We start from the raw sequence: 22,580 nt of genomic DNA, 5'->3' as shown, positions 1-22,580 counted from the left end.
TTTATTAAGTATTTTCAAACTTTCATATCATATTCTCAGTTTGTCATTCAGTTTCATCCAATTGGACATTAGTTTGACTACAAATAAATGTCCCATATCACAAAAAACCTTTTGCATTAAAACAGAAATAATAATTGCCAAGTAATTTGACAGATCTGTCAAAAACAAGTCAGATCTGGTTGGAAACAATCATTAACATGATTTTATTCAACAGCATGTATTACTGAACATGAGTCGTAACCACTGAAAAGCCTGACGGGAACTGTAGTTCTGACACATAAAACCCCACATGTCTTGTTTCAGCTTTTCATGATGACAAAAATGATTAAATCCTATTTTGTAAATTGATGCTTTATGCACCTTATAAGTCACGGTTGCAACCCGACATAAAACTAAAAGAAGCAGAAGAAGAAGAAGAAGAAGTAAATTGAAGTTCAAACTAACCCGGAAGTCAGGCTGTAGCCCTACGTCATCACGCAAGGATAGCCGCGCCGACGCTCAACCAAACGAAGCGCGTTTGTTTTCGGTGGACGGTGAGTGGCAGGGCGCTACCGGAGTTGCTGTGAAGTGAAGTGTCTCGGTGCAGAAGTAGCTTTACACTGTGGCCAGGCGAACAAACGAGGTGAGGATGTTTTTACTTTACACAAACAATGACAAATCTGCGCATCGTAAATGTGAAACTGTGGAGATTACAGCTGGAGCTAACCACAGTAGCTGTATAGCTAACGTTAGCCTCAGCATGACAGTACTTCCCCCCCCCCGTAGCCGAGCATCAACTCTGCCCCGCTGGACAGTAATAAAGTAATCGATCTTAAAAACCTCTCTGCACATGGTGGGATGTTGATTTTAGTGAGGACTCAAATCTCAAATACTTCTGGCGTTTGCTTTCTTTACTCAGCTGCTAACAATAGTCTGTATCAGAGTCTGGAAATCCCAATATGACTTGTTTGACTCGTATGACATCTGTGAAGATTATTTACACGTGTATTTGAGATCTATATGTCGTCTGAAAATGCACAATAGACTTATCTGAAGGATATAACACAGAGCAGTCCTCTTAATATTAAAAATGTGACAGCTCACTGGAGAGGTTTGAGATTTACACTCATGCAATCTAGTGTCATATGTAGATCATTGCATAACAAACCCACACCAATTCCTTGTTATTATATAATAATTATTAGTGGTTTGGATATTTTTTTCTTTGTCATATATGATAGTAAACTGATATGATAGTACATCTTGGGCTCCGTGAAATCTTTGTTATTTTCTGCCAACATTACAGATCAAATCATTGATTCATCGAGAAAATAACTGGCAGAATTATCAGTAATGAAAATACTGTTTAGCTTCATTATGTACCATCTCCTGTGTCTTTTTCTTCCCCAGGATTAACAGAATGTCTTCTGCCGAGCCCATTATCAGATCGAGACAGACAGAGAAAGATGTCAATGGAATTTCAACACAGGTCATCTGTACAGAGTTCAGCAATTACATATTCGTAGTTCTCACTCAGTATGGCAAAATCGGAACATTGATATCTGTCACACCTGACTCCAGATCTAATGATATCAGCACCCCGACGTTCTCCACCAAAGTACTGCTGGGCAAAGATGAGGTATGCAGGATGAAACTGTTGAAATAAATATTATATCAGTGTGATATAGACTTGTTCACAGGACATCAGACAAGTCTTGTTGCAAACATTTCATGCTGTGAAAGGGCAGATGAGATTGGCTCTGTAACTTCTGTGGTAGATAGGGAAAAAATAAAGTCTGTTAAAGTTTACATATGTCATTTTTTAACTGGCATACAGTGCCAGACATAGATCATCCATAGAAAAATGGATTATAATTATGTTTGCTTCTGGAGTTGACAACCCCCCCTGGTCATTTTGAAAAGATAATACTTGAACTTTGTTGTAAAGTGTGTTGTGTTAGAGTCAGGGACTGATGCAGGGTTGAAGCACTGTCACACAGACTGAATGAATGACCATGACTGAATACTGTTGTGTAATGTAATTAAGCTTTATGTCAACAGCCAAGTTTTCATCTCTGTTATTGTCAAGTTTACTGGATTACACAGCAGCCCCGATAACCTGCTACAACCACATCAGAGGTTTCATTAAAATAGAATCAAGTCATATTGCAAATGCTGCGTACTTTGGGAGAACTTCACAAAAATGAATTACCTTTCTCATGATATGGGTGGAATATGGCCCAATCAATAATGCTCCATGGCAGTAACCGCAAGATATAATTGTTAACAACATACGCCATGGCAGCAGCACAGATTGTGTGAGCTGATAAATATAAAACCTCACAGTGTTTGAAGATGTGGAAAAAATATTGCTATACACGTACAGAAAAAAAAACATGTTTATAAAGGATGAAGACTGATTTGATTGTTAAAGAATGTGATTGATGTACATGATATCACATATAGATTAAAGGGGTGTGGTTGTGTGTATGAAAAGTGCTACAGCTGTAATATCTTCATTTTATCATTGAGGTTTCACAGGCTAGGCCATAGAAGCCATTTATTTTCATTAATTATTTATTTTCTGACAGACATGTTACATTGCAACATTTCTATGTGTTATAATCTAATGCCTGAATTGTGCTTCTATTTCTAGCCACTGACACACGTCTGTGCCAAAAACCTGGCAACGTTTGTGTCACAAGAAGCCAGCAACAGGCCTGTCTTACTGGGACTAGCACTCAAGGATTCCTCCATAGATGCAATAAAACAAATGAAAGAGATCATCAAAAGTTGTCAAGTCTGGTAGTAAGTCAACACGATGGACATGAAGCCTGAAGGCTCAATGCAATACAGACATTCTGGATGCCCCCAATGTCACCTTATTCTTCTTGTCTTTTTAGTGAAATGATTTTACTGTTTACTAAAATGCCAATCTGTGACTAAAAGAACCCAAAGGCTTGTGCCCCAAGACAGAAATGTATAAATCCAATTTCATTTACTCTGATCCTTTTGATTTGTTGAGACAGTAAAAAATGTCTTCTGGAAAACATAATTTAGACGTTATCTGGTTGTAAATAAGGATTTTCTGGAAGGCAGTGTGCTCTCATAAACTGATGAATGTGCATTGAGCCCGTTATAGCTTGCAGAATAATGGCCAATAGCTCCAGTTTCATCACCACACAAAATCTGTATTCAACTTACCTTTTGTTTTGTAATTTGTAATACTCAATACTGTCTGTTTTTTTTTTTTTTTTTTTTTTTTTGTATTTTTGAATTTTCTAAATTGTTTCATGATGAGAATTTAAAAATAAAAGTGGTCACTTCTAAAACTTGTCTTTTTTCTGTCTTTGAAATAAATGCAACTCAAATATCTCTGCCCCAGTGGAGAGCAGTTTAGGCACTGGACAAATATGTTAAGCATCACAAATATTCCCATCAGACTAGGAAATTGGGCTTGGCCTTTTCTAATATTTGTAGCTTTTCCTGCTTTAAAAAAATCCATTATAGCTGTGTTAATAGAGTTACACACATGCTGTTAAGCAGTATTTTAGTCATTTTGTTCTATTCTGAAAACATTACAGCAATAATCAGTTTTTATTATTTCAGAATCGTCAGCTGTGATGAATATTGCTCTATTTTTTTAGCGTCCTCAGTATTTTGAAATTTTGTAAAAAAGTAATACATGAATTTGTAATAATAATAATTTGGTTATAATAGTGGCTTTGGAAAGTTGATTTTGTGTCTCATATGTTGTCTTGTAACACCAAGCTATTAAAGCATTGATATACAGAATAACATGCGTTTATGCACCTATTATGAATCTTCCACATTTAACTGTGCTGGAGAGGTCATGAATTCAAGATTGTATTTAAAAGTGCATTAGTATCAACTATATATAAGTACCAAAAGTAGAAATACTAATTCCATAGGTGTAAGTAAATTGAATAATGTTCAAATATTTAGATATGTTAGTTTTACTGTACCTTTGGCTAATCCTCCCAACATAAAGGCAACGTGATGACGAAATACGTGCATCAGTCAACACGTGATCCGTTCACCTGTGCTCAACCTGTTTATCTGTGCTGCTCCTCTGACTCGTCGGTAAGGGATAAATTCCAGTCACCGTCGTTTACACTGAAAGTTTGGTCTTTTCACTGGGCTCAGAGAGTTAAACGCTCAGGATACCCTCTCACAGGATTTGTATGTTGTTTGTTGAAGGTTTTGTTTGAGTTATTTCACTCGCCGACGGCCTGGACTTCGACCTCGGTCAGCTACCTGTTTCAAACAAGGAAGTCCAGCCTGTTCAGCCCAACGTTGATGAAGCCGACGGGCCGTTTGTTAAAAGTAGTAAATGAGCTCGGTTGGCTGTTCTGAAAGGCGGGTTTATTCTCCATGTTGATCGTATAACGTTGGCTTGTGACAATCCTGGGCTGTTTGTGGACAGTACCATCTAAACAGGATAAAGCTGCTTCCACCCTCCCTGGCACAAGGTGAGCTAAAGAGGCTTCTTATCATGACGCTGATCATGTGAACACAGTAGGACTGTCTGTCACTTTCCTATACAAAAGTATATGTTCTGTTTGATTTATGTTTTAGTATAACAACAATAATATCTAGGTTGTTTGTTTTTTTTCCCAACAGGCAGCACTGAACCCACAGGGGAGGTTTTCTTACATTTTACACTGACTTTCTGCCTACACTGACTTTTTGTATTCTCTGTCTGTTTCAGATGAACATTTCTTTGGAAGACATGGATTTATCAACTGAAAATAATTCCATTGTTCACCTGGCTGCACCGATTATTCCAGACAAGTCAGACTTTTCCAATATTACACTTATCCGAACCAGGAATGGGTCAATCATAGAGGACCAGATGTTTTTAAACACTCTGGCTGCTCAGGGCCTCTCCGGGATATTCGTCTGGTCCGCCTTGCTCATAACATGCCACCAGGTGAGTTTGTGTCATTTCACAGGAATATGTCTATGCGCCCATGCTTTAGGAAACTTAAATCACTGCACCACAAAGCAGTAGTGAGTAATACAGCCTGAAAGCATTGCGCACTCAGTGGTGTGGTTAGAGTCTGACAGATTGTACCTCCCTTGCCAGAGGACAGAAACAAGCTCTTATATCCATAAAGGATTATTACCCTACAGTTCTCAGTCTACTTATCTAGTCATAAAGTATTTCTATCTTTTCAGGCAATCTTATTCTTTCTCCTTTATGCTTGCACTGCCCCATTGCACTGTGGGAAAGTTTTGCTTACTGTTTAATTGATAGTGACTATCAAACAAAGATGGAGGAAAATCTTTTAGCTGGTTAAAGGACAATGGATACACATTGAGCTCTCTCTGTGTGGGGGTAAATGATGGTCAGGAAGACTAATGCAGCCTACCTTTACCCCGAAACAGTTTCATTACTGCTGTAAATGAGTGTTTCCTCTTGAGTTACCACTGTGTGCTGATGATGGCTTATCATTACAGTTTTATTATTTGCAGAGAATGCGGTAGGGTGCAGTGTATTATCAACAGGGAAATCAATTGATATTGAGATAACATTTAAAGCATCATAAAGGATGAGGGTGTTGTTTTCTTGTTTGCTTTTTTTTTAATGCTGTGCAGCTGTAACAGTTGCCAGATTTATTCGACTGGATATGGATACATCCAGCATCCTGAGGCTTTAAGTCGATCGCTTTGATTATATTCATGTTAACATGCATATGGTCATAACCGTATCTGATATTTGGTGTAATTAATTAAAGAGTTGTTATTGTTTGGGTAGCTTTCTAAGCTTTTTAATATCCTCACAAAGCATCAAAATGATGCATCCTGTGATCCAAAAACAATCCTTGTTTAGGGATTTGTGACTCAATATCCAGCAAATTGGTTTCTATCTTTTTAATATAGTACTTGTTTGGCCCAACACTTGCCAGCAAGACATTTTAATTGAACAAATAAATAGCAAGTGTACCACAGGGAGAGTGAAGCAGGTTTGCAACTGGCATACCGTCTGTCACACAGGGAGAATAAAATGGTCTGCAGGACTAGTGTTGCAATGCTGGTGGTGTTTCATCTGACTTGGCTCTGGAGGATTGCTATAGACTGTTAAACTCACATTCTGAATACTAAACACAGATAGACAATGACCTTAGATCCTCTTTGCTGTAAAGTCGCCAATGCTTTTCTGGCTGGTAATCGGTGGAGTGTGGCTCATTTTTCTTGGTGGGCTTATTGGTCCCTTTGCAACTTGGAGCATTTGGGATTAAGAGGAGCAGACTTGTACTTATCCTTTGCTGTATGACTGCGTCATGTTTGGCACATGTCCAGAACATGTCCCTCTCGTGTAGTTACAAAACATACAGTCAATTTTGCTTCAGGTTGTATATATGTTTTCAAAAATGTGGGCAGTGATTGCAGAAATAAGCTTTTCTTCAGCTTGAAGCCATTAAACACCATACAACTATGAATTACTGTCAGGTCAGCATTATGGTGTCAGGACGGACATAGGTTTTACTGGCTTTTCAGGCAAATGGAGGACATCAGTCTACACTCTGCTTCCCTTCACATGTAGAGATGGCCAAATGAATCACACCCCCACCCTCACAGTAATCAGGCTTTAATGTGCAGCCTCTAATGGGCCTTTAATCAAGCTGAATGTGTTGAGCAGAGTGAGACTCTGGATGTTGTTTTGCTTGCGCCTACAAATGGAGGGTTTTAAAATTGAGAAATGTGATAATTTACTGCTTATATATGCTCATATATGATTATAAATGGAATGTTTGACTGTTGGTAAAATAAAACAAGCAATTTGAATACATCTTTGGCTTTAAGAAATTATAGAGTGAACCTTTCACTAATTTCTGACATTTTATAGACAAAATGATTAATCAAGAAAATTATCTGCAGATTAATTGATAGTGAAAATAGCTGTTGCAACCCTAAACTACAGTTTGACGTTATCAAAAAATTGCAAATATACAGTTGTAATTATAATTATAATACAATGGTATACAAACAGGTAGAAATTTCAAAAGTTTAAAATGTAATAATATTTCTCACTTAAAATTTCTCACAGCACAGTAAAATGCAGTTGGACACACCCATTACCCATTACTAATAACAGTACAAAGAGGTTGTATCTTTATTATTTGTTGTTTTTTGAAAGAAGTGATGACTAGTGTTGTGCAGAGAAAGTCCTTAGGATTTGCTTGCTGAGCTGACCCAGCTGAAATTAAAATTAAGGCTGCCACTAACAATACATTTCATTGCAGATCAATCTGCTGATTATTTTCTCAAGGAATCGATATTAATAAAATATTGGAAAATACCCATCACAATTACCTAAAGCTGATGTCTTCATAGTCTTGTTTCACCCAGCCAGCAGTCGAAAACCCAAAGATATTCAGTTTACAATCGTGTAAGACAAAGAAAAGCAGGAAATCATCATATTTGAGAAACTGGAGCCAGAGAATGTTGGTCATGTGATCAATCGATTATCAGAATAGTTCATTTTCAGGCGTTTCAACAATGAGTTGATCATCTGTTGAGGTATGATAGTGATTTTATGTTTGTTTTCTTTCTCTTTAGAAAGTTATTTGTCAGCAGTGGCTTGAGCTTGGTGTGATTACTTGGATTGCCCCCTCGTAATCAATTAGTTGACAAATGGGTCATAAGCATCTTGGTTGACTCATTTTTTAAATGGTCTTTTTTATGAAGAATGAGTCATCAGTCACTTACTAGAAATGTCTGTGCCATCACAATAACACTCTCAAACATGCTTTGATTTTTAATAAGCTCTTCACTTTAGGAGTTCTTTCTGCGTGACTGCAGTCATCTGCTGAGGGACAATAATACTGGAGAAACAATTTGACAGATTTTCCCATTAAATCTACTAATTGTTTATTGAAGAGATCCTACGAGTATTAGTCATATAAGAATTCATTTAATTGACGATTTTATAAACTATGGACACATTTCAATACATTTGTTGGATCAGAGATGTTGCCTGGTTACAGCAGTTTCCCTACACCTTTATTTTGCAACAGCTTTGTTTTTGATTTGTTAACATTGGTGAGATTAGCCGCCCTGCAGTCGTCTGCAAGCATTAACTGAGATTCACTTACGCAGTTGAAAATGTCTCCTTTTATTGACATACAGATCATGCCGTGTTGTATTTGCTTGAGATCAGAATAATAAGCCATCTCTTACCTCAGACTCACTACAGTGGCAAACAACTCATTCATCATTTCGAAGTGGCTCATGGATGTACAAACTGTTATATCAGGTATTAGTTTTGTCTTGTCTAATAACTAAAGGTCACTGAAAAGAATGATAATCAGATCGTGCCATATGCTGTGTGCACTACATTACCTTTATGGAGGCCTTGTGGAGGAAAGTAGGAAGTGTGTGTGTGTGTGTGTGTGTGTGTGTGTGTGTGTGTGTGTGTGTGTGTGTGTGTGATGTTTATCAGCTCAGTTTATTTAATTGATCTTATGGTCCACTTCTGTATGTGAAGTTAAAGCTGTTCAATATGACGTGAGACCACTAAGATTAGAGCTGCAATGTCCTGGATGGTCATTAAAATGGGAGTTGGGTGATCTCTCTTTATTCTAGTCAACTCTGCTGCTGCAAAGGCAGACCTTTACACTGACAGAACAGTTGGTGCCAGATAAAATGTAGCTATAGATAATATCCAGAAAAACAACATATATGATTGCTCAGGTGGTTGATAAATCACGTTGATGACTCCCACGTGGTTTATATTGCATAAGTGTCAATGCTATAGAAAAATCTACTGATAATTTTTCTTTTACAAAGGGTGTCTGATAAACTGTAAGTGTTCATACTTAAAAATGAACCAAAACCTGCAAATCACAAAGCCATAATTTAATTTAATCATAACAAATTACAGTCATATTAGATTTATAATTTGTAAAACCTATTACACACAGATGCAGACTGTCAAGTTTCTTTTGATAATCTGATAATCAGTTAACCATTAGGGACATATTCAGCCAAAATGGCAAATATTCTCTTGATTCACCTTGAAATGGAAAATTTCTGCTTGATATGTGTTATATTAGTGTAAATGTAATATATTTGAGTTTTAAATGGTGGGTCAAAAAAAAAAAAACTAGGTTGAAAATATAACCCTAGGCTCTGAGAAATTAAAATGGAATTATTATTATTTTTTTACATTTAATTGATTAATCACAAAAAACCCTGTAGATTAAATCAATAATGCAAATAATCATTAGGTACAACCCTATTCAAGTTCACTTTTGATATGCTTTGCATATATTGTTACATATTTTTGTCAAAGCAAAGTTTATTTTCCATGTCAATGCCCATGGGAAATATAGCCTACATTTGAAGGGATTTTCACATGTAGGGTATGGTATATCAAGTTTCACAGTTATTTAATTCATAACTTTGTTGTATGAATCTGCAACAATGCTCACCAAGATCAGAGACTTAGCATTTTCTTGTTAACTAATGTTTTTCATATTTTCATGGTATTTTCATTGTAGATCTATACACACCTTCGATCCTACACTGTCCCCAATGAGCAGCGCTACATCATCCGCATCCTGTTTATCGTGCCAGTCTATGCCTTCGATTCTTGGCTCAGCCTGCTCTTCATCAGCAACGACCAGTACTATGTCTACTTTGACTCTATTCGAGACTGCTATGAAGGTAGGTAGAACAGGCTCTCTCCTTTTAAATTATCTCCACAATAAGATCCTTTCTACAGTCATGGTTGTTCCCCTGCCTTCATATTTTACATGACTGCCAGGAGAGGAAAGACAAGAAACTGGCCAAACTAGTTTTTTTTGCACCACTCATTGTTGTCATGTAGGTAGACCTCATTATTTAAGGTGTTTCCTTTCTGTGAGGAGTAATTTTAGGAGCATCCCTTTTTGTGCACTGGTCTAAAGTGTTTGCTGATGAAACAAACAAACTACAGTCTATTATTTGAGTAGAATAATTTCTAAAAATTCAGCATAAATATTACAGAATCCCTCTTCTGTAGATTAAAGTTAAATTCCCTTTATACATTGTAACTGTAGTTATGTATTGAAATTGTATTTTAAAACCAAAGCACTTCACCAATGGCAAAGGTGAGTCATATGCAAAATGGATTACAAGTAATTTGAGAAAGGGAAAAGTAAGAAATACATTATTCAAGAGATTAGTTTCCAGTTTGCAGGCCAATTTTATGGCTGATTGATAGTGCAGTGCATCAGAAAGCAGGGAGACTGGAATACCACCAGCGGCTACGGCTAAAACATAATGAACCTTCTCTTGACTGGACACCATCTGCATTAGCTTCATTTAATCCCTCCTTAAATAGCAACAAAGGATTAGGAAGGGATTTCCAAGACACAGAACCCTTGGAAGCTTCTTAATGTAAGGACTGAAACATTTATTGTTCCAAAATGTAGGACTAATTATTTTTTATCATGTGTTTTGTTTTATCCTCTGAAATGATTTGACCTTTTTAAAATGAAGTTATACTTGAAGGTGATGGGAAATTATTCTACAGTTCAAATCTTGCCATGAACCATGTATTGGTACAGGATTTAAAGAAGTAACTCTTCTCTTTCTGTTACAGCATTTGTCATTTACAATTTCCTGAGCCTGTCCTTTGAGTATCTGGGAGGAGAGAGTGCAATCATGTCAGAGATTCGAGGGAAGCCCATACAGTGAGTACTATCATTAAATTCTCTATTCAGTTGTGACATACGTGTACATGTATATTTAAAAAAAAAAGCTAGGAGAGTTGGGATCGGTATCCTAAGTGGGTGGATGAAGCCTCAAAAGCTAGATCTTAGATCATGTGGCTTTTCCAGTAGGTGAGAAACGTGATCCACTCTTCCCTTCCTCCCCAGCTGCTTCAACATGCTTACCAGAGATCAGACATGCAGAGCAAACATTCTGGATGACTTGAATGTCACAGGTGATGTTAAGACAGTCTCTAAGCTCAGCAATATGCTGAAGAGCCAGCTGGTGTGGTTGCCCTTATTGCTGGTTTAAGGACGCCACTTGCCTGTGAAGGGGTAATGAGAATTGTTGTTAGAATCAGCAATGGGCAGAGCTTCTTCTAGTTTCAAATGATCCACTACTATCTGGAATTTAAAGCTTTCTGTGGCGTCTCTAGGTAGTTAGTTTCCCTGCTGTCTCTATGCTGGATTCATGTTTCATTTACATCACCTTCTCTTCAGCACAAACTATATATTTTTTCTTTATGTTCACAATCACAAAAGGGGCAAGGTGCATCTTACTTCCTTGAGTTAGCACTTAGTGTGAACGACACAGTGAGAGAGCAGGCAATAAACAGTTATCCTTTATCTCAGAGCTTTTGACCTGCCTTAGATAGGCTGTGTTTTATGGCTGACTCAGCCATAGGGCAGCAGCTCTTTGCCAGCTTCTTAAGACAGTGGAGACACTAATGTTGAGCCCTGATAAATGATGGCATTGCTAAACACCAGCCATTGGAAACAGTAAATCCTACATCTTGTTTTTTAAAAATCCCTGCTCTGCCATGCTGTTACACATCCTTAAGGATTTCCTTAGACATCCAATATTTTCTTCCTTAAACCAGTGAGAACTCCTCATTTCCTGCAAATCATTTTATATTGTATAACCTCCAGAAAGCAAAGTCTTAATTTTAGTAAGAACATCGCTTATTCTCTTAAAGTTCAAGTTGAGTATGTTTTAATCAGCAGGTAAATTAGATCACATAGTTTCTGTGCATACGCCATTACCATGCTTAAAGTCTATATGTTACCTTGTTAGAAACATGATTGCTGCATTTTAGTAGCACATTAAAGCCTATTCCTATTCTAATTAATATTACAAATCAGTTTAACATGTCATTTACTCATCTCAGATTTGGGAATCAACACAGAGACCAACAAATACTTGGACTCTTTTTACTCTGCAGGCAAATCTCAATTTGTTTCTTAAATTCAGTTTGAATGAATGTCATTGCTCTTATTTGCAAGTGACTAGGATGCATTTGAGAGTCTGGGCATCGGTAAACTATTTGCATTAGTTCCATAGAAGAAAGAGACAGGCCAATTAAACAATTGCCTAAAAATGCAATAATACCTTTGTACAGACTGATGGTTAGGAGCATGGAAAGCACCTAAGACTCTTTGAACACCATCTTAGGGTTATGAGGTGCTCTGTAGCTTTTATTTAGGATAGGGTCTAGAGTCTAGTTCTAATCTTCCTTCCTGCTGCCTCCAGGCTCATCTCCACAGCAGAGTTCTCACACCAGTTCTTTTCTTCCACTGGCTTCCCTCACTCCCTGCCTTCAAAACACACAACTTGCTTACACTAATAATACAATAAGCAATGTAATTATATATGCTGCAACCAGAACTTCAAGAAAAGTCTAATCTTTTGTCAATTTTGTCAGTGTTGTCAGACCAGTCCTGTCTGTTTTGTTGTAGCCCAAGGATATTAAGTCAATCTGCAAAAGACACCGACACCTTTATGTCGACTGTCTCACATACAACCATGATCTACTCTGTTATATATTAGGCATGCTAAACAACAGTAAAATGTATGTATTATTAAGGCTTATAATACCAGTATTCCCAATAACAAATGAATCAATTTATATTGTTTGTGCATCAGAAATGTTCAATAACTGCACACAATATGGTGTAAGCAGCTTGTATTTCAGTTTACATCATTGGCTTTTGTGTAAGCCAAAAAAAACCTTTCAGTACATTGCAGTGAAATGTAGCACCACCCAGAAGAACAACTGATTAAACGTACAACAAACTAAAGTAGTAATGTCAGCTCGGACTGCAACTAACAATTATTTTCATTATTGATTAATCTACCCATTAGTTTCTTGATTTATTGAACTTTGTTTTTGTCTATAAAAGTCAGAAAATAACAAATAATGCCCATTACGGTTTCTCAGAGGCCAATGTGGCGCCTTCAAATGTTTTTAGTGAATTGTATCTTTCTTTCTGTCATCAATAATCGTTATTAGCTTTAATGTCAACAAAAACGGAACATTTGATTCATTCACTGTTTCCTGTTGTCTTCACAGGTCAAGTTGTCTGTATGGTACCTGCTGCCTCGTTGGAATGAGCTACTCCATCGGCTTTTTAAGATTCTGCAAACAGGTGAGCTTCCATCATTCCCTTAACTCCCCTCTAGCAATGTTCTTTTTGACCACTGAAAATAAATGTACACACAATGAAAATAAGAATACATCAAGTTGTCTTAACTAAACAATACTGCGATGCAAATTACCATTCTGTCCAGTTCTCCAGACTGCTTAAAAATGACAGGTGTTATAATTGTCTGTGTGCTTTTCAGAGGATAACATCCATTGGTTTAAAAAAATAATAAATAGTGAAAACAAAAGCAATTGAGGCCAGGTGAAAGCAGCTTGATAATAAACACAGAGAGATGATATGAGCTGTCAGCGCAGAGCTCCCTTCCAGTGTCTTGGGATGCTACACAAGCTCCCAGTCTAACGCTGATGGAAATTGGAACTGAGAGTTATGTCTTCAAAACAAAATACATTGTGAATTGAATTTTTTTTTTTTAATAAGTGGCAGGTGATAAACACTCAATGTGCCTTCACAGGACTCCTACGTGAAGTGTTTTAAAAAAACCTTACAAGTTCTCTCTGGTGGTATAACTGAAAGGAACCTTGGTTAGGGATATGTCTTTGTGAAAGGATATTTGAAGACCTGGACAGTAGGTTTTAAAAAGAGAATAGCACATTGTGGCGTTGTTCTAAAATTCCCAACAGTTTTGTAGGAGTTTACTGGGTTGAGTTGCAGTGTTGGGTTAGTAAGGACTTAGTTTTCTGCTTGTAAAATAGCCTCATTAACATTCATTCAACGCAAGCGTTCAGAAATCAATATATCGAAAACTTCAGAAATTATTAATAGCTGTTTTGCAGGTCAGCTCCCGCATAGTGTGACCAACGACTGCCTAACTGGATTCAAAGTATCGATTAACTGCTGTCATACATATGAATTTATTCTAACTAGATTACAAAAACACTCGATTATATTGATCACATAGTGTTGCCACAAGTGTGTTAGTTTTTGAGGGAAATCTTCAGGTGAGGTAAAGTGGAACCCTGGACTGTCAAACTTGTCACAGCCAAATACTAGAACTAGCAGATTGACCCTGACAGAGCACAAGAGGGCTTGATCCAAGAGGGCTTTTTTTTTGTTGTTGTTGTTGGAAGGCAGGTTATAAACATTAAAATTCTTTGCACATTTCGGGGAAGCTTCAGTGTGTGATTAGAAGAGAGGTTAACAAATGAATCACTGATATGGAAAAGCAGCCTAGAGTTATGGTGGTTCTATGAGATAAGGTTAGAGGATAAGCTGCTCTTGCATCCTAAACTGTATTTTTGACATTTCCGTTTAAGTCCTTTATCATATTGTAGGACACTTTAGGGTCTTCCTCAGACTGGCAAAAGTGTAATCCTGTGGACCTCAGGGGCAGCTGTTGGCCTGGTGAGAGACATTTGGGATCCAGATAAATAAAACCTGGATAAAGCGCAGTGCATGTAGCTAACTCATTTCTGCTGCGGTAGCAGTAATTTCAGAAGCATAAACTAAGCGCTATAGCTGAGACTACATTATTAGTATACATACATTTTTATACTATTATACATACAATACATTATTTTCAGGGCGAAAAACGGAATTGCTGAACTTAAATAACAGCCAAACACAAGCTCTTTTCATCCCGTTAAGAGTCTTTAATAAAAATGGTTCTCCTTGAATTTCCAGACACAAATATATGGTGTATTACTGATTAATAACGTGACAAATGCTGCCAACATCCATATGTTACGGTAGTCTTATATGTAACTGTAATAGGGCAACAACTACACTAACTTCAATAAAATATGTTTATATTGTTCCTGTGTTACCTTATTCTCCTGAGAACTCATCCTGGTATCTGACAGATGTGTTTTTCAGCAGCAGTTTGTGCTACAGCTGGTGTCATACCAGTACAATAATAAGATAATTAATACTAGGGTTGAGTGAGTACTCGGCTGAAATGAGTATCCAGTACAGAGTATCATCAGAGTAAAATGTAGTAAAATATCCATACTCAAAAAATATAGCAACTTTAATAAAAAAACAAACAAACCTGTAAATAGTTTTCTTACTCTTGTGACCAAAAAACATTGACCTGAAGATCAATTTCGAGGCTGTTCTGTAAATAGTTTTCTAATAAATATAGCAACTTCTGATCAACTCATATCCATTTCAGGCTTAAATGAACAACTTCTGGTTATTTATGCCCGATTCCAGTTTAAGCCCCTCTCATTCCAAATACGGCTGCAAATACAGATAATTTAGTTGGTTGAACAGATAATGGTGTACTTGCTCATCTCTAATTCATACCTTTTAGCTTTTCTACATTCTTTCACTACCTCAATGTAATTATTTTGCAGTGGCAGGGTTTTTTATGATTGTTTTCTTTATTGCTTTTTGTCTATACAGGGAAAAACAGCGTCTAGAGACTATATAAACAGTTGATGTATAAAAATATATGTTGAGCAGAAGTTTTATCAGAAAGGCCTCTAATAGTGTCCTATTAGTAAAAAAATAAAGATACAAGAGTGGGCAGTGGCACAGAGGTGCGAAGCACGTGAAGCAACACAACTATAAAAACAACAGCCTTGTGGTCCGATACATGGATTCTATAATTATACTGTTAACGATTTAGAAAGGTCAGCTTTGAGGGTCCAAAAAACTGAAAAAAAAAAAAAAAAAAAAAGTAGAGAGGTGTTGCTGTTAATTGGGCCTCAGGAGAAATTTAAAAATCACTTCTGTCGTTAGTTGCCACCAATGAACTATTGCAGTGAACACTGCAGTGTAGTTCAAACAGAAAGTAAATGCTTCAGGTCATTTCAAGCTGTGAATCCGATATGTAACATTATTTAGTTTTTTTTCTAATGGAAAATACTGGCAGGTTGCTAACAAAAGTTGGGGAAAAGTCAAATGTGGTGAACATAGCAGATGTGCATGTTATCCTAAATTCCCATAACCCTTTGATGCACTAGTTTACAATAGTGCTGTTGTTCAAGCTGTTGACAAATATTTAGAATTTACATAATCCTCTTATCTTACAATTGTATCGTGCACTGTACACTGACATTAACATTAGTATTCAGTATTATTACTAGGTGTGTGTGTATAGAGCCTGTATGCATGAATGCAGTTACTAAAACCACGGTTGGCTTTTAATCTGCCAGCATTATGAATGTACATTGTGTTTTGAATATCAAGTGTGCCAGGAAGTATCATGCAAAATTCTTTGCTTTGAGAATATTCAGAGTGACAAGTTGGCACTAGAACAGGCATAGAGAAAGCAAAGGCTGTCAGTACTAAAAGCTTCAAAGTAAATCAGTTATATAAATGATTATTGATGTCATTCTGTCAAGGCCACCACCAACTCCGGCCATTCTAAAAAGCCTCCCTCTGGCTAATCAAGTTGAACACTCCTGGTCTGTTGCTTTCAAGTGCTGCAGCAGCAATGGAAGTTTAGAGCAGCCTCTGTCAAATTGGTTGGTTCAGGCTTCAATACACAGCACAGAGGACTTCTGTCCTCCAGTCTTATATTTCATGCAGGTCTACATTCCCGAGCATCCTCTGTTGTCCCAGCCAATCCCTATCCACATCAGCATTAAGGCATCAGTATGGTTTACTGTCTAGGACTGAAGACAACTTTTAACAAAAGGATGCATTCCATGTATTTTATGACCTTTTTTATTTAAGTCATTTTAAGTATTTAAATTAAATTAAACAATAGTTTGATGTTTTAAGAAATGCAGTTATTTGCTCTCTTGCCAGGAGTTAGATGAGAAGATCTACTCTTATGTCCGTTACATGCAGCCAGTTAACTTTGTGTTACACAGAGACAGGAAACGGGGAAACAACTAGCCTGGCTCCAAAATCCACCTACCAGCACCTCCTAAAGCTTATTAATTACACATTATATCTTGTTTGTTTAACCTGTACTAAAGATTGAAGTTTAAGAACAACAATTTTCTGTTTCACGAGGGGTTGTGTGCCAGACCTTTCTTGGCTCTGAGCAGTTGCCAGGCAACCAGCAGAGATTCTACGAAGTTATTGCTCAGAGCCAAGAAACAGTCCACCGCATAACGTAAAATGGCAAACTTCTGATTTTGTATGGATTAAACAAACAAGATGTAACCTGTTACTTGTGAGCTTTACATATGCTGGTACTAGCCGCTAGCTGTTTCCCCCAGGTGCTAAGCTACGCCAACTGGCTGCTGGCTGTCGTCACACGAAGACCGATATGAGAGTGGTATCAATCTTCTTTTAAACGTATTTCCCAAAATGTCAAATTATTTCTTTTTAAATTGTGTCTGTTAAAACAAGACAAAGATGTCAAAATACTATATATGTACTACTATACTATATGTACTACTATATGTACTATATAGTAATTTTATATATATATATATATATATATATATATATATATATATATATATATATATATATATATATATATATATATATATATATATATATATATATAGTGGAAAAAATCAAATGTATAGCTGAAATGCGTAAGGTGAGAGATGGCCTCTGGTTAGGTGAAAGTGATGCCGGAGAGACATGGACACCTGCTTACATATCTTTTCCATCTAATTAGATGTACAAACAGATTCTGACGTCCTTCCTCATCCTTGTCCTCCTTCATTGTGTCCTTGCTTGTTTGGGTGTCTCATTCTGAATTTTAATGTGTTCTCCAGGCGACTCTCCAGTTCTGCGTTGTCAAACCCATCATGGCAGTCATCACCATCGTCCTGCAGGCCTTTGGCAAATATCATGATGGAGATTTTAAGTGAGCAGCACCACTCTTTCCATTTCATTCTTTATGTATCTTACATATCCATGTCACTGCCAGCAGGCTTGGTTTGCTGTTTATGTGCACATGGAAACAATTTGCAAAGGGAGATAATTATACCACCTCTTCACAGTTGGCACGATGGAAATGTTTAGAATTAAAAGGTTTCATTTCAGTGTGCTTCAGAGTGCTGGGTTCAAACTTTCTTGTGAGAGTGTGCAGGTACTCTACTGCATGTTGTCCCAGTTGTGTCACTATCGTAGCCATAATCACAGCCTCTTGAGTATTGTTGGTGTTGCAAAGAATAATTCACAGATTTTTGAAATATAGATTAAAGACATTACTTCTTTTTTATATTAAGTTTTCCTGAAAAGTAGTAAGTGTTCTGAAATGAAGACCCTTAATTCGTATTTTATGTTACATTCATTGAAGCTCAGTGTTGTAAGGGGAAATGCATTGTTTCATTTAATACTTTTATTTTGGATGTCAAGTGATACAAAGACGGGGATAAATTGCAGACAAATTTAATTTTAGTGTATTTTCAGTCGTACCAGATGAGCCAATAAGGGTCTCAACAGAATATGGAGAGGGTAGTACATTCAATAAAAATGTATTTTGTATGTAATCAAAAGCTATAAAATCTGCAGCCCAAAAACTCTGCCTGACTTATTTTCAGGTGCTCTTCTCTGCCTCTCAGTTCAGTGTGTCTTTCTGAAGGTTCAGCTGTGACAACACTTGTTTCTAAACTACTCAGAAGGAGCACAGAGTTCAACAAGGGTTTCAAACAGAAGTCTCCAATCCGCATCATATTATCACCCTCTTACTATTGAGCTAAAATATAGACATCATTAAATTCTTCCTGCTTATTTCTTCATATACTTAAACAGCAAAATTAGCAGACAGAAATAACTGTCTTTTTTCATGTCTTTCTTTAACCATGATGATTCACAGATTGTTTACTTATACGCTTTCAGCCAGCCGTGCACTCTATACTGCAAGGGAGTAATTAGTGTAGTCACAGCTGAGTCTTCAGGGAGGCTCTCCAGAATGCAAAGAAGGTATAAAGGCAGTCTGACAATGAAATATAGACAAATACGCCTGTTTATCGATGCATCCTGAAATAAAAAAGGGCATGTACAAACAGGCTTTATTAACTACTTCAAGGAAGAGAACAAAAAGACTGTGTTTCCATCTGTTTTTGCAATAGAGTATGCCTCAAAATGTCATAAAATTTAAGCTGTCAGTCTTTTACATTCATCACAAAGTAACAAGTGGATTCAAAACATGAACAAATTTAAATCTTACTTGTCATATGATCACAAATGGAAAAATGTGTAACTGTGGCTTTTCCTACTTTGTTTCTTTACAGCATAAATGGAGGATACCTGTATATCACAATCATCTACAACTTCTCAGTCAGCCTGTCTCTCTACGCTCTCTTCCTCTTCTTCTTTGCAACAAGTGACCTGCTCAGGCCGTATGAACCAGTGCTTAAATTCCTCACAATCAAATCTGTCATCTTCTTATCCTTCTGGCAAGGTAAGTTAACCCCCTCTACTTCTTTTTTTGTATCAGTACCAGTACATAGAAGTATAAATTGCTGATAAAATTGTTGCCGGTTTATAGGAATGGTCCTCGCCATCCTGGAGCGATGCGGTGTCATACCTAATGCGCTCTTCATCGATGGACAAGAGGTCGGCGCCGGCACCGTGGCAGCAGGCTGGCAGAACTTTATCATCTGCATTGAAATGTTCTTTGCTGCTATTGCCCTCCGATATGCCTTCACCTGCACCGTCTACCAGGAGAAAAAAAATGAAGTGCCAGGTGAGCTGTAGTCTGCACAGAGAGCTGGCCTAAGCTGCTGAACTGATCATTACCTCTTGTCCTCGCCTTGAAAATATGTTGATGTGTTCTAAGGCTAATTGCCCTTCTCCCCCACAGAATAAGGACTGACACAGGCTTGAAAGTGTTAGCGGTAACAGTAATTGCCTTGCTTCGTGCCTTTTGGAGCCATTTAGCTCAGTCAGACTGACTTTTAAAGTTACATTTCACATTCAATCCCTCAATTATAACTGATACGTCTGCATATTTCCACATTTATGCTTATATTAAATGTAGTGCTGTTGTTATCACAGTGTTGGAAGTCAGCAGGGGCTTTCATTGGCCTAAGGGCACACTCAGAGGGCAGTTGCAAGTAATGTAGAAGAAGAGGAATTCAAAGCCACAGTACAGTAACTAGCAGAGAGCGTGCAGCACCCCTTTGACGTCAATGTTCCCTGCAAGTAAAAGACAAATGGAAGCCATGGGAAAAGCCGTCCGCAGCAATATCAATCATTTTGCCATTTTTTCCTGCTATAGGAAACCCTCTGTCCCCTTGAGCTGCTTAACATGCAGATGTACTGGAAGTGATGATGAAAATTTAAACATTTCTGTATCAACTTGACATTTTTTTCAAGATGAAAAAGAAGATAATGGGAAGAAATTAATGGTTTTCATTCTCACCCATCCTTTCTGTCCACGTGGAAATAACACTATTATTCATCTTGAATCAATGAAATAATAATCATTAGTTACTTATGTACACTTAAGTCAGCACATAACATTTTTTCATAACTATTTTCTTTGGTCTTCAAGACGATTGCGATTGAAAGGATTCGTTCAACATGTTGGGGAAAAAAGCTTATTCACGTTCTTGCAGAAGGTTAAATTAAGGATAAGATAAATAGGCTACCACTTTCACGTCTCTACACTAAATATGTAGCTGTATTCAGCCAGTTAGCTTAGCTTAGCTTAGCATGAAGACAGGGGGGAACTAATAGCAAGGTCTATCTAAAGGTAACACAATCTATTTCTACCAGTGCCACTAAAACTCAAAAAAATTAAGACGTTATATCTTCTATCTCAAAGTTTAAAGCAACAAGTTTTACAGGATTTGTATGCTCTGTCTCTTTTTTTGGTCCGGAGCAGTTGCTAGGCAACCAGAGGAAATTCCAGGGAGTTACTGTATTTCTTTTAAAGCTGTAACATTGCAGTCACATGCATGGTTGTCTAATTGTTCATCTCCCAATGTCCCTGTTCCTGTGTTTTTCCTACAGAGAACATCCCTCCTATGCAGAGCATCTCCAGTGGTCTGAAAGAGAGCATAAACCCAGGCGACATGGTACAAGATGCTATCCACAACTTCTCCCCGGCCTACCAGCAGTACACCCAGCAGTCCACACAGGAGGTGGTGCAGCCCAGCACGAACGGAAAAGTGGCCACAGGCAACAAGAGCTCCCGCAAGTCTGATAAAATCATGCTGATTACCTCTGATGATGAGTTCTAGGCGTTTTTCCAGCAAGATCCAGGTGTTTGTGTCCTTGCCACCCCTATCTCTGACCCCCTGGGGAAACAGCTGTATCGGATATTGCACAGAGCTGTATTTGAATCCAGGTGTTTTAATTTTCATTATCCCAGTATTTAAGATGGACTGCTTACTTCCTGTCCTGTTTAATTAATAATTTAAATACCAAGAGGAGGATGAAATCAATAGTCTTTAGAATTGATAGCTCAATGACCAGAGAACTGATCTGTTTCCATCTCTGCAGTAAAAATCACAGGAAAACGACATGTCATCTTCACTTTATCAGAGAAGTCTGGAGCTATGCATTTTCTGTAAATGAAGCTGCTGGTTGTTCAGCAGTGTCCCTGATCCTGATCCTTATTCTGTTTCTGTCATTATGTCAGTGCTCGGCCTCTGGCCGTCTGAAGTGTGTTCCCTCTGATTCATGTCGGTTTCAAAGAGGAGATGATTAATATGTGACTCCAGGTGGGAGGCAGGGAAGCCAGTGATGGCTGGGAATGACACTTCATGGACTGTCTCTCGCATCTGCTTGTTTGAAGTATTTGCTGAGCATTCCTGTGCATGGTTTCCTGACAAATGGAAAAATTTGTTCAAAGACGGATTCGTTTTGGAGCAGGCACTTCAAACTGCAGACTATAGCACTTCGCAGTCCTTTGTATCTACCGTAGCATGGACAAATTGGATAAACCTGTCTCCGACAAAGTGGGAGTTGTATTATTCTCATTAATTTTCCCAGCATGCTAAAGAGTGTAATTCAGTGCAACTAGCCAGCCGTTCAACAGACGCTAACAATTAGTCTTTTTGCAGCTTCTGCATGATTGTAAATTCTTTTGGCAGAACCTTTTTATGTTTTCACATCACTGTTTCTGTTATAAATCCATGTTCCCAGGATTATGAAATATGTACAGAATTTGTTTGGTGTAAATTGCGGTGTTTAATATGTTGTGTAAAGAATCTCTTTTTATGAATTTGGAAAATCTTAATGTATTTATGTGTAGTTGAGACGTAGCCAGACAAAAACCAAAATCTGTGTGGGGAAAAGAGAAACAGACATAATTGTGTGACTTAAGAGACTTGGTAGTTTCTTGTCCCACTTTGTTTTTACTAGAAATGTTATCATCTGTGTTAATGTCAGACGGGAGACCTATAGCTTTCCTAATACAATAGTTATTGAAGATTAGTTTTGTAGATCAAGTCATAGGTTTTCATTTTGATACACTCTTGTGCCAATGATGGCTGCCTTTCTAGGAAAGCTACAAATTAAATAACAGTTGGGTACAATGTAATATTTGAACGTATATAAAATAGTTGACTTGTGTGTCTTAGTCCTGTGTGGAACTTTATTAAATTGTGTTTGCTTGTGTAA

General features: G+C 37.4%; 2 protein-coding genes across 2 annotated transcripts; both read left to right on the top strand.

Annotated features, from left to right (window-relative positions):
- The first annotated feature begins 481 nt into the window (after positions 1 to 481).
- On the top strand, positions 482 to 3,311 carry psmg3 (proteasome (prosome, macropain) assembly chaperone 3). The gene is made up of 3 exons (XM_051388099.1): positions 482 to 622; positions 1,390 to 1,618; positions 2,636 to 3,311. Exons 2-3 carry the CDS (start codon positions 1,400 to 1,402, stop codon positions 2,786 to 2,788), a joined length of 372 nt encoding a protein of 123 aa, XP_051244059.1. The 5' UTR covers positions 482 to 622; positions 1,390 to 1,399; the 3' UTR covers positions 2,789 to 3,311.
- A 758-nt stretch (positions 3,312 to 4,069) lies between these two features.
- Positions 4,070 to 22,580, top strand: tmem184a (transmembrane protein 184a). Its single transcript, XM_051388085.1, has 9 exons — positions 4,070 to 4,472; positions 4,712 to 4,933; positions 9,510 to 9,675; positions 10,595 to 10,685; positions 13,055 to 13,130; positions 17,777 to 17,868; positions 19,241 to 19,410; positions 19,498 to 19,695; positions 20,967 to 22,580. The coding sequence occupies exons 2-9, from the start codon at positions 4,712 to 4,714 to the stop codon at positions 21,194 to 21,196; spliced, it is 1,245 nt and encodes a 414-aa protein (XP_051244045.1). The 5' UTR covers positions 4,070 to 4,472; the 3' UTR covers positions 21,197 to 22,580.

The sequence above is a fragment of the Dicentrarchus labrax genome, unplaced genomic scaffold (genome assembly GCF_905237075.1).
Source record: "Dicentrarchus labrax unplaced genomic scaffold, dlabrax2021, whole genome shotgun sequence".
In the NCBI taxonomy this organism is placed as follows: Eukaryota; Metazoa; Chordata; class Actinopteri; family Moronidae; genus Dicentrarchus; species Dicentrarchus labrax.
This window is presented reverse-complemented; position numbering and strand designations above follow the sequence as displayed.